At 38.0% G+C, this 12,807-nt stretch overlaps 1 protein-coding gene across 25 annotated transcripts in view; it reads left to right on the forward strand.

Moving 5' to 3' along the window:
* Nucleotides 1-12,807, forward strand: part of LOC124142441 (tyrosine-protein phosphatase Lar-like) — a 483,544-nt gene that overhangs the window by 327,110 nt on the left and 143,627 nt on the right. For 21 of the 25 annotated variants that reach the window (XM_046510959.2, XM_046510976.2, XM_046510967.2 and 18 more), the window contains 2 exons: nt 8,085-8,126; nt 11,325-11,630. In XM_046510959.2, the coding sequence (XP_046366915.1) occupies nt 8,085-8,126; nt 11,325-11,630 (348 nt within the window). The remainder of the gene's footprint in view (nt 1-8,084; nt 8,127-11,324; nt 11,631-12,807) is intronic. The other 4 variants (XM_046511050.2, XM_046511060.2, XM_046511070.2 and 1 more) reach the window with 1 other exon arrangement.

Genomic DNA, 12,807 nt, shown 5'->3' on the forward strand with positions numbered 1-12,807 from the left:
ACATACTTTCACACAACATATCGTCCACACAACTGATTGTGGTTGAGATCTAGCCAGCTGATTGTGGGATCAATGCCCCAAAACACAATTTAGATCTTACTAGACCTTGAGATGGATTAGAATCGTTGCCATGGCAATTGCATCTGACAACTGCTAGTGACCAAGGAAATAAAATCACCATTGGGTTCTGAAAAAGTACCGGTATTGGTGAAACAGTTGGAAGCCATGTTGATGGGCAAGTGTAACGGAGTCTGAGAATTCTGTTTTCTAATCTTTTACCTATTTCCTGATTTGCGTTAGATGACAGTGTTGGTCTATTTTTGTTTATGATCCTGGTGTGCAAGCCGCCAAAGGACATAGAAGGCCGTGATAAAATCTATCTGGATTTTGATTACATTGGAGTCCAGTGTTGAGTTTTTATTGATTTGACCAAGCTCTCTGAAGGTTCAGGAGGAAGTGGCCAAGATGACATATTAATTTTTTTAGGTTTGGAAATTGAGCTGCGTTTTAACAAGATTTCAAACATGTCTATTTGTTTCTGTAATTGAGCTGATGTAAAAGTAATTTTTGAGGATTTAACCTGAAAAGAACTTCTAATAAGCACAAACCTGGCAGCTAAAATCAGATTACTTTATGTGAGGGTCTCTTTGGAAATCATGCATCTTAGATTTTCTCTTCAGTTTCATTTTTGCAACAAACGTTTGATCTCTGTTGCTCTTGTCTGCAAGTGAAAATGTAGGTATGAATGAAGGTGTGTTGCTAGGTTTGAGTGATACAAACGTCTGTAGTTTTACTCCTATTGTATCATGATTTAGTGGCCTAATGGCATTTCAGATGATCCGAGAACAATTTGTCTGGTTGTGAAATTTTACAATCAGAATTGCAAGGCATAACATTTGAATTCTTGATACGATCAGATTGCATGAAATTGTCATCATTAGGCTTAACCTTTGCCAAAGACTTTCGGAGATGTGTTCTGGGACACTGCCAAGATGAATGAATTTGATGGTTTCTGACGTAAGGCAAGATAATGATAATTAGCGTGCAGGCTGGAAAGTTTGAGTGTTGGGACCAATGAACTGATGAGAAGATGTGGTCAGTTGGTACTTAATGATGAAATTTGTATGCAGCGATGGATAGAGGCTTGATGAGATCAATACAGCATTCCAGACACTCATGTACATTTACAGCAGCTCCCAGGCTCGTTAGCTCACCTGGATCGAAGGCTCAAAGCTCACCTGTGCTGAATTTTATATCACTGTCCTATTAACATGAACTGATTTGGATCAAATATTTGTAATGGCTGAACTGTTTCTGTGTCTGTGTTGAGTGGGTGAGTGAGTGAATATTGTTTGCTTAACGCCACGCAATTTTGCAGTTGTTCGCGGTGACTGTGTTGTCAAACATCTTCTTATAAAAGTTGACAGCAATGTGTCTGTTTAGTCAAAGGAGCTACTGAACCTGATCTACTTGTTTCTACACTCTTGATGGGTGATCAAACCTTAACATGGATCATGATTGTTTAGATTGAGAATGGATCTAAGGGCAAATCAAATGGATGAAAGTATGAACATATCCCATTTCTAGTTTACCAACACCAAAAACGCAAAATTCAAACTTTGTTGAGGCACTTTTTGACAGCAATATGCAGCTTGAGATACTAAGAACAGTGAAACCAATGTCATGTGGACGGTACTTTTCACAGTTGAATTCTTCAGATTTATTCTTTCTGTGTTAACGAACCATTGTCAATATTTATAATGTCTGAATGCAGGCAGGCAACTTTGAAAATGGGAATGCAACATTTATGGGCCACCTGCCCAACTGTCTTGTGGGGTTTTAAAATGATTTCAAACACTGCTTCCAGCTCATCTGAGCTGCAGATGATTTGTATTTATGGAAACAGTGATTAGCTAAAGTCAAGGCCTTTGACAAATGGAGCAATTTTGCAACTTTAATACAAACTACCAAGGGAGTAAGCTGAAGAAAATGTTAGAGTTAATATTGATAGGTCTTGACAGGGAGAGAGTATACAGGATACCCTGGCATGTTGACAATGATCATGACCCATGGAGACTAGCTAGCTGTGCTGGGAACATACGCCATCCTAAAAACAATAGCTCCAATCTCTCCTGATAACAGTCCCATGTGATGTATTAAGGTATTATATCTGCCCAGATAAGCAGAGCTGGGCAGCAACAAATCAGTATTATTGAATACTGGGATCAGTATTGCAGAATGCTCAAGCCAAATCTTTGAACACACAGCTGTCAAACAAAGCATCTGACCGAGGAAAACTAATTACTAATTAATCAAAACTCATAATCCATACATGAAAATAGCGGTTTGGTTTCCATGTCTGACCCATGCGGCCTCTGTCTGCCACGTGTCAGTGGATAATGACTTGATGTATGCATTGGATCTCACTGTGGTTAATTTGTAAGGGTCACCAAGAGTGGGTGTGGTTATTGCTGTGTGAATCTCATGTATGGGGATGTTCGTTGTTCCTGAGCCCCGGTTAGCATCTCTGTGTCCTGTATGTAAATCATATTGATGTCATTCTGTCTTGTCAGTTAAGCCAATCATTGTTGGACCTCAGACCTTACTGAGATCAGACCGCTGTTCCACAAAGAGGTTGTAGTGCTACCACTCAAAAGTCTGTGTAAAAGTATGGGAGCTACGATTTTCTTAGCGCTATGACTATCGTAAGTCTATGTTAAATTATGGGAGGGACGATTGTCTTTGTGGAACAGGACCCAGTACCCTGTTGGATGTCGAAATAGCTTTCTATCCTGGTTAATTTTGTACTTTCCATCAAATATATCAGTTCTTAGATTTGTTAGCAGACAAATTTTGCTTGCTTTCTTGCTATCGTATTGTAGAGTTGTTGTTGTTAGCCACTTACTGCTCTGCATAGTGTCCTGCAAATGGACATCCCGCCAATCAAACCTCATTCAAGCTTTTAAACCATCTATCCTAAATTTGTAGATACCATTCCTCATTGAAACAAGTTTCAGATACCCACAGCAAGCATTTCGTACCTAATCTTTGTCTCTGTTATCAGAGCTTCAAAGTCGAACTCTTTTGAAGTATGTAGAGGCAAAACTGTTGCTTGTTAGTCCCTCATTCTCCCTTGACCTAAGCTGTTATCTGGGATAGATAGAAACATATGTTTTTCATTTCTGGACAGATCCCAATATTTTTTGTCATTTTGTATTCAAATTTTCCTCCATATCAGCACATAGCCACTTGACCTTGTGTCATTATCTTTGACAGATAAAAAAAGTCTTTTTCTCGACATATTTTTTTTTAAAATTTGTGTTCAAATTTCCCTCCATATTGGCAAGCGACCAAAACCATCCCACCAGTGGCTCCAGTGGTGCTTCATGGGATGACTTTATGCATGGTATTTTGTCATTGTAAAGTATGGCTAATGTCCTTTATCAAGGGCATAATCCCTCCTCGAGGTGCGCCAAGTGGCTTACGGGACTCGTAATCTCCTGCTTGATCAATCAGTTTTTCTTACTAAGAGGACCTTATAGATTACACTGATAATATTATGCATAGCATTGGTCAGGCAGCTTTTGAATATGCCATGCTGAATGTGACTGCCAGATGTTCTTGTCCGAGTAGAGGGTTCTTGGAGGTGTTCATGGAGTTTGTTCTTTGTTTTGCATAAGACAGGGTTTTGCATGGTTTTATTGTCATGTAGAAAGATATACAACTCAAAAGAGGTTCAATAAAGAACACCTGATCGGTTTTCATATTAGTATAAATTAACTTAAGGAATTGGGTGTTCCTTACTTCTTTTGAGTAGTATATCTTTGTCTTTCATTACTAGAGCCAATTCAATGAAGTGATCTTGGCTCTAAGACAATCTTTAATCCCATTCTTTGTCTGAGACGTATGACAGTCGTAGCACAAAGATGGCAGTACCAAGATGGCGTTGTGGAACAGGGATGAAATAAGGCGTGAGATCAACCTAAAGTCAGTATTTGTCAGCAGTTCCTGCTTCTTTCCGTTTAAACTATCTTGGCTTATTTGGTTTGTATTTCAAAATGTTGGCAAATTGAATTTTTCTCTCCGTGACTGACAGCATCTACATTTTTAACACCTTGAATTATTCGCCTACGCTTCTGTTCTGATAATGTTCCATTGCGACACCTTGAACATTGAGCAATATCGTATAACTGAAACCACAACTGGCGCCATCTTCATGTGTGATAAGTGATGGGTATCGACCTGACTTTTGTTTTGCCATTTTATTGCAATTTTGATTCTGGTATTGCAATACGTACCACAGTATATTGCATGCATTTGTTCATCTGTAATTGGTTATCAAACCTGAATAGAAATAGACATCGGATACATCGGACTTCCCCCACCATTTTATTGGATGTTGCATGCTCACAATACATGTGTAATAGGCACATTATATACAGGAAGCCGGTTGCCAATAGTTTCGCTTTTATCGATAACAGGAATCAAGTTGCTAATTTCTAAATTTCATAATTTTGATCAACTTGTTGCTTATGTATACTTTGCCCACAAGATGTAAATATGCATTATCATAAAAAAAAATATATACCGGTATTTTCCAAATGCATTGTGGTACGTTTTCATCCGCGTTTTAAAGCCTGGAATACTTGTTTACCTCGTCTTGCTATTTGCTTTGATATATAATAAAAGAGTTCCAGCCACTGCCACCAAACACATAGAGAGACTTGTGATTTCATTGCCAGCAGAAGTTATTCTTGCACAGCTACTTTCTCACTAGCTGTCATAAATGGATAGGGCCCACTTTGCTTGCCTGCCGGCTCCTAGTTCAGTAGCATATTAAATCTAATTCCTGTATCGTGTTGCTTTTTATTATGTTGTCTGTGGCTTAGAAGACCCGTACAGTTTAATGACAAAGTGAGTCGATCTGGGGTAACTATACTGTGGAGAGACAATGATGAATTAATGCTTCTTCTGGGTGCATTTGTTCGGATCATTGGGCAGTATCAGGTGGAATGCACTCTGTGTTGCTGGCGTCCATCGTCATGTTCCTTTTTCATAGGCCAAAGTGGTTTGCTATTTCCTGGTTTTTTTCCAGTTGGATTGCGAAAGGATTATGACAATAAATTTGATGTAAAATGTCTGTGGTAGCACAAATGGGTTTTAAACTTTGACATTATGAGGGAAAAATGTTTTGTGTTGATGCCATTATGAAGGCGTACGTTATGATCTGAAGGTTTTCATTCTTGGAAGATGTCAGCACCATACCCGTGCTCGTGGGTTTCACCGAAGTGGTAAACATCTGAGACCTGCATCACTTTGGGCTTTCTTCCCACACTAAGCAGACATGCCGTGATATAACTTGAATACTGTTAAAAGCGTTAAACTCAACTCACTCACTCACTCACTCATTCTTGGAAGACAATAATTGAACTTTTTGCCTTTTTCAATCAATGCAGAAGCTAAATGATACTAAACTTTTCAGACATTAAATAATATGGACAAAATCACTCTGTATTCAATGACATTGAGTGTTTCTTCCTGCTGTTGTAATTCATTGTTATTCGTTATTGTACTGTTCTGGGAATAGTTTGTTTTGAATGATGTTATCCTGTAAACAAATAACGGATAATATGACTTTTTATCACTAAATCGATATGGCCCTGGAGTGGTTCCATACCTTGTTGTATTAAGTACAATACAGCAGCCTCTATCACTGCTACCATTCAGAATGAAATCCCAGCCTTAATAAATAATGAAGATTTCAATGACCGGAGATTAAATATGCGTATTGGTTCTCCTGACATACAGGGAGCGTCAATACGATGTATTATTCAAGCATCTCTCCAGGGATTCCCCGTAGCACAATCCAGCACACCTTCTGCCTTGTGAACACATCAAAGGACAGTTACCTGTATCTAAGTCGCTGCCCCATATGATGCAGGTGATCTTTGATAACGGTTAAGGTTGCTGGAGTCCCATCTCACCAGTGTTAAATGCCCTGCCCTGTCGTGCTTCATCAGGGAGTCAGGTGGAACAAAGTTGAAGCAGTTAATTCTTTGGACCAGGGAGTGTGCGGGGATCTGGCATCAGGCACTGAGATCACTGTATTTGTGTATGGTTTGACATAGCAGAAATATATATCATACATTGACATAAGTAGAGAAATATATAGGCATTGACATAAGAGGAGAAATATATAGGCATTGACTTAAGAGGAGACAAGTATTTCATGCATTACATATATGAGGAGAAATAGATATTAGATGAGAAATATATGTCATACATTGACAGCTAAGGAGAAGGATATTTATCATACATTGACATCAGAGGAGAAATATATGGGCATTGATATCAGAAGAGAAATATATGGACATTGACATCAGAGGAGAAATATATGGGCATTGACATCAGAGGAGAAATATATGGGCATTGACATCAGAGGAGAAATATATGGGCATTGACATCAGAGGAGAAATATATGGGCATTGACATCAGAGGCAAAATGTATATCACTCATAACCATAAGAGTGAGTATTTTTTTTACGCCACTTTTAGCAATATTCCGCAATACCTCTGCGGTAAACCAGAAGTGGGCTTTACATGTTGCACCCATGTGGGAAATCAAACCCAGTCCTTCAGCATTACGCTGTACACAAACGCTTTAACCACTAGGCTACCCCATTGCCCCATTGACATAAGAGGAGAAATATCTGGGCATTGACATAAACGAAATGTATATCATGCATTGACATAAGCAAAATATGTAGGCATTGACATAAGAAGATAAAAATATATCATGCTTTGACATAAGAGTAGAAATATATATCACACTAACATAAGAGGATTAACATATTTATCATACATTAACATCAGAGGAGAAATAAGCATTGCCATAAAAGGATAAAAGTATGTCAAGCAAAATGTATATAATTCATTATGATAAGAGTGAGTGTTGTTTTACGCCACATTTACCGATATTACAGCAATATCACGACGGGGGAGTCAAGAAATGGGCTTCACACATTGTAAACTCAGGCCTTCGTCGTGACAAGCGAAAACATTAACCACTAGGCATAGACAGAAGTGGAGAAATTTCTTTCAGGCATAGGGATGTCAGAAAGAAAAGTATTGTTGGGGCAATGATGTTATACTGATACATTGTCTCAAGTCATAAAGGCCTTGATTCAGGGCATGCAAAAACAGTGTGCTGTTAGGTGTTGGATATACCAGTTATGAATAATTTGTAAGCTAATTGTTGAATACTGCAACGCTATGAGAGGTGTATGTGTCATTGTAATCAGTAATTAATTCATGTTCTTTTAGACCATTTAGGTTTAGTCAAAATAGAGGAAATAACCTAACCTTAGAAGTTACTTAAATTTAAGTAGCTTTTGTAGTGGTGATAAAAAAGAAATTAAATCATGGAATGCCAGTCTTGTGAATCATCAATTCGGAAGATACAAAAATGTTATGGATCATAAAAAACAACATAAATCCATGTTTTATACACACCCATGAAACTGCATTCACTGTGAGTGTATATTCCTGCTAATATTGACATGGCTATTAGGTTTGAGTAACTTCAAGGTAAAATCTTTAGTTAAGCTTGGAGTGATGGGGAAACGTGTGAGTGTGCTCTCTGACAGAAAATAAACAAAGCAAAACGAATCATTTCAGTGCGGCAAACATACTCAAAATGTATTGTGTGTCACAACCATAACAGGAAACAAAATGTTAAGCTATTCGCAAACATGTCAGTTTTGATGCCTAAGTTCAGAAACACAGCAATTTGGGTGATGGAGAAAAAATTGTGGAATTTTTAACAAGGCAATTTGCAACGGAAGAAACATCCGTTATCCAGCAACCACATTGTAATTGTCAACGATTTCATCACTTTACCAAAAAAGACCACCCATCTTGGTTGGTCACAAATATCAGGCATAGAACACGTCAGGGCTCATAAAACGAGTCAACTTGCGAAAAGTTTGTTTTTCTGTGTACGTGAAACGTCCACAAGTTTTCCCAATTATTTGCGTAGAGGTAAACTACAATTAGATGACTAACACAGTGACTCTTTTGGACAGGCAACATGACATACCAATTCCGCTACATCGAGTTTGTACAGAGTAAGTAAGAGTCTGACTGGCCTGGGATGTCTCCTTGTCCTGTACACTTTGTACAGGGAGGAGAGACCTTCCCAGGCAGTCAGACTGTAGCTGGGGCTTGGCAGATACATACACACTTCAGACAACATTTTTGTTGAGAATATATACTGAAACACACTGAAAGCACATAATCTACTTGAACAAGGAATGAATGACAAGAAACCGGTTTCGGATGTACGGTTCCGGAGGTCCATCTTGAAACACATCGAATGAGAATGGAACCCGGAACTCATCCCGAGACATTGTGTTTGATTACCTCATGCCTTAATGCCCAGCTTAATTTCATTTTGTTGCCAAATTTTCAAATATTGCAAAAATTGAATTATGTGTTTTCAAAGTGTCAGTATATGTTAAATTAAATTAAATTGGAGTAGGTGTAAGGTTCAAAAGTTTATTGAGGTTACATTGTTGCAATTTTCTTGGGTTTTTTAAAATTTGAAATAATAATCAATTATAGGTGCATTGTTGGAGTATGACCTGATATTGCATTTTTTGTTACTGTAATTTTGGTCTAGATCTGCTTAAAATTGTCCGCATCTCAACACAGGAAGCGCTGAAAATATTGTCTGAGACAAGTTTGAGCTTGTTGATGTTTTTGTCACAGACTGCTATCTGCTGATGAGTGTGCTGTGGGTAGTTTGTCCCCTTCTTAATAATACCTCAGCAGTACTTTCTTGAATAAATGATTCCTTTGCATCAGGGACCCACAAATCACTGAAACATTTACATTAAGTATGTTATTTTAAAAAAAAAAGACATAAACTTTACATTTTGAAGAACGTTTCTGTTTATAATCACAATTTGATTTTTCAAAGCATTAAAATGGTTCAAAAGTCGACACTCCCATCAGGAAGTCCAGGATCTTGTGTAATGATTTGACATGGAGGAAGTCCACCAGTAAATTACCACCATGTCCTGATTCTGACCAAATGATGATGAGCAGGGTTGGTGGGAGAAACTGCTAAGACAAATCAAGTTACTCAGCCCATCAAGGCAGTTTCCAGGTAGTTATGCGATGGGGGACGCTAGTTCAAACATGCACAAACCAGATCAAAAAGGATTTTTTTCAACCCAAAAAATCAATGCTTGGAAGAAGGTTTCTATTTTTGGTGTGACTCTATGCAGTTCTGGTTTGTAGGGCTAGGCTTGGCTTGCTAGGATACGCTTCCTAAATCTCGGATGCAATTGCTCGAATGTTTTTGTAGGGATGAATATACAGATATACGTATGGGAGAGATGGCTGTGTATGTATTCTGCTCAAAAGAAGTTAGAGAACACCTGATTCCTTCACGTTACTATAGTCGATCTGCCATGCCTTGACATGTTAACAATAGTAATATGAAAGATTTTGGTATTTCTTCAAATTCTTTTGAGTGGTATATGTCTGGCAAACTGAAGGCTGAAAACATGATGTGTTTGAAGTTTGTTGTCTGACAAGTTCCAGCAATTGTCCATGACTGATAAATCATGTGAAGATTAATGTTAAATTGTTGATGGCTGAACATCTTCTCAAATACACAATTTTCATACATTTAAATCAGTTGAATGAAAACACTTTTGATATTGCAGTTCTGGTGCAAACAAAGAATTATTGGAAAGAAATAATAAGTTGGCATTTCCAAATTCTTGAATTTGTTTAAATCATGCCTCTTTTGACCCACTTAGAAAGATAAATGTTATGAAGATTTTGTAATTGTGATTGGTTTCTGTTTGTATTGAGTTCCAACATAACCAGAACTCCCACGTAGAACATAACCTTTCCAAAGACTAAATCTATCTCTCCCACATAATCAGATGTCACTGATGACATCCTTAGTGTGGTTTTGCAAAATCAACATGACCCTTTCATCTTTCCTCGAGTTCTAAACAGTTTTTTGTCATTGCTCATATTACACACAGAAATCAACCGCCTACGCCAGTCACCCTTTCTGTCACCATGTATGTTTAACAACACCTTGATTTACACCGTCTTGTAATCCTTCACATTTTACCCTTCTGAGTTCAAAACTGTGCCTCTCATGCAAAAACGTTTTGAAGAAATGACCAGAAACTCAAGAATTCTTTCTGAAATGTATGGCTAAGATGTTTGGCATGATATATACCTTGACAGTAAGCTCTTGATGCCACACTTTGGCATGATATAAATCTTGATAGTAAGTTCTTGGTGCTGCACTTTGGCATGATATAAACCTTGACAGTAAGTTCTTTGTACCACACTTTAGCATGATATAAACATTGATAGTAAGCTCTTGATGCCACACTTTGGCATGATATAAACATTGATAGTAAGTTCTTGACGCCACACCTTGGCATGATATAAACACTGATAGTAAGTTCTTGATGCCACACCTTGGCATGATATAAACATTGATAGTAAGTTCTTGATGCCACACTTTGGCATGATATAAACATTGATAGTAAGTTCTTGGTGCCATACTTTGGCATGATATAAACATTGATTGTAAGCTCTTGATGCCACACTTTGGCATGATATAAACCTTGATAGTAAGTTTTTGGTGCTACACTTTAGCATGATATAAACATTGATAGCAAGCTCTTGATGCCATACTTTGGCATGAGATAAACCTTGATAGTAAGTTCTTGTGCTAAACTTTGGCATGATATTAAAATTGATAGTAAGTTCTCATGATATTTTAATACATTACCTCATGGTACAGCTCAAAAAAGTGTCAAAATTCCACGATCTGCTGGTACTGAATTTCTACCAAAGTAATCTGTGTAGCGAAATAATGAAATTGTTTCAATGGTCAATGTGTTGACTTTTCATGGATTGGTCAGACCTGCAAGAAACGATGTTTGCCTCAGGGATACAATTTTGTAACTAAAATTATTATTCCATGTGTTTTGTTATGCAAGTTAATTTTCAGTTCTTACCTACATTTCAGTTTTTAATCACAAAAGTAATTTGTTTTTACTAATTTTTAATGAATTCTGATTGTTGTGGTCATCAAAAGCAATAAATTTTGTGTCTTGATTATTTGACGTTTGAAACCAAATCAGATTCGAAATCAGAATTCATTAGTTGAAGTGATGTTACTTTTCTTTGATTTCAGTTCTGCTGCTTGTTTTAATGTGAACTTTTCCGTTTGTGTCCAATACCATGAACAAGACCCTCAGAGTCTCTGATCTTTGTTGCAGGTCCCCCCAGAATAACTCTGGCCCCCAAAAGTCAGCTGGTGGCAGAGGAGGCTAAGGTGAGCTTCTTCTGCAAAGCCTCTGGCAATCCAGCTCCCTCCTTCCACTGGGAGAAAGGCAACAAGCGGATTAATCCTCGTCGGAACCGCTACCTCATCACAGAAGTTCCACATTTGTCCGTATTGAGGATAGACCCTGTCAAATCCAAGAGAGATGACGCCACATTTACATGTGTTGCCAACAACGGACAGGGCGAGGCTCGGGCGAACGCCACGCTCCGAGTGTACATGAAAGTCGGCGATGTAGACGGTATGTTGTGTGTGTTATTGTCCAATGTGTCATCTTTCACTAACTTTTGTCAGTTGAACTACTGTACACGTTAACGTTCTCCTGACTTAGTCAGTTTGTATGCCAGCTGTTGTTGAAACAATTGCTGGTGTTCTAGTAATTTGTGTGTGATTGGTAGAGGAAACATGGATTGTCTGAATGAGGTCATTTCCTGACCATTAACTCTGATATATACATAGCCTGCTTAAACGTAATGCATATGGATGTGCCGTATTCGACGTAATAAGTACCCAGGGCGCTCTCAAAATTAGACAAAGGGGGCTCTTATTAGAATATTATTTTGGTGAAAAAAACAGAGTTTAAAGATAAATTTTGTGGTTTATGCTGACAGTCTGACATGATATATTTTTCCAGAATTTAATTGCCAATAATAAAGGGTGCATATATCACACAGTGCATATTATACACGAATAGGGGAAGGAAGCGGTGCGTATTATGTGCGAAAAGGGATCGGAAGGAGTGCTAATTGGGATTGTTCACAAGCCAATATATTAGCAAATCTCGCCACGGGCGCTTATTACGTGGAATACGGTACTTTACATTGTCACATCAGCAAGGTTTGTTCAAAGTTATCAGTCAGTTCATATCAGTGCATTCAAGTCTTTCAAGAGGTGAAACCTGTCTGTGAAGGACAAGGTTGACTTTTTTACGTTTTCGGATTTCACCTTTGTTTGAAAGCTTCGTTCAACCTTATCATGAGATATAAGCTCGATAAAGGTACAAGCCCCTGTACCACATTGAAGCTGCAAGAAGTTGATTTGATAAGTCCACCGTTTTCATCATTCTTGTACTTAACTTGACGGTGGCATGTCCATGAGGTCATCAGTACTTGTTTCATAAACGATGTTACTTACGATGGGATTTCTGTGGTTACGATGGATATCTGATGAATATTTACACTTGAGATCTGGTAGTTATATGATGGGGATTCTGTGGTTACAATGGATGGAGATGGTGGCTACAATGTCTAACAATGTGTCAACTATCTTGATAGTTTTGTCTGGTCCAGTCTCAATTTATTACAAGTTAACAAAATGGCTGCTATGATGACTGCTGTAAAGTGCATATTCATCTTGCTCGCTCAAATCACACATTCAAAATTCACTCAAGTCCAGCAGATTCATCAGCAAGATCATGG

This window comes from Haliotis rufescens, unplaced genomic scaffold, assembly GCF_023055435.1.
Source record: "Haliotis rufescens isolate VD_foot unplaced genomic scaffold, xgHalRufe1.0.p SCAF_2, whole genome shotgun sequence".
Classification (NCBI taxonomy): Eukaryota; Metazoa; Mollusca; class Gastropoda; order Lepetellida; family Haliotidae; genus Haliotis; species Haliotis rufescens.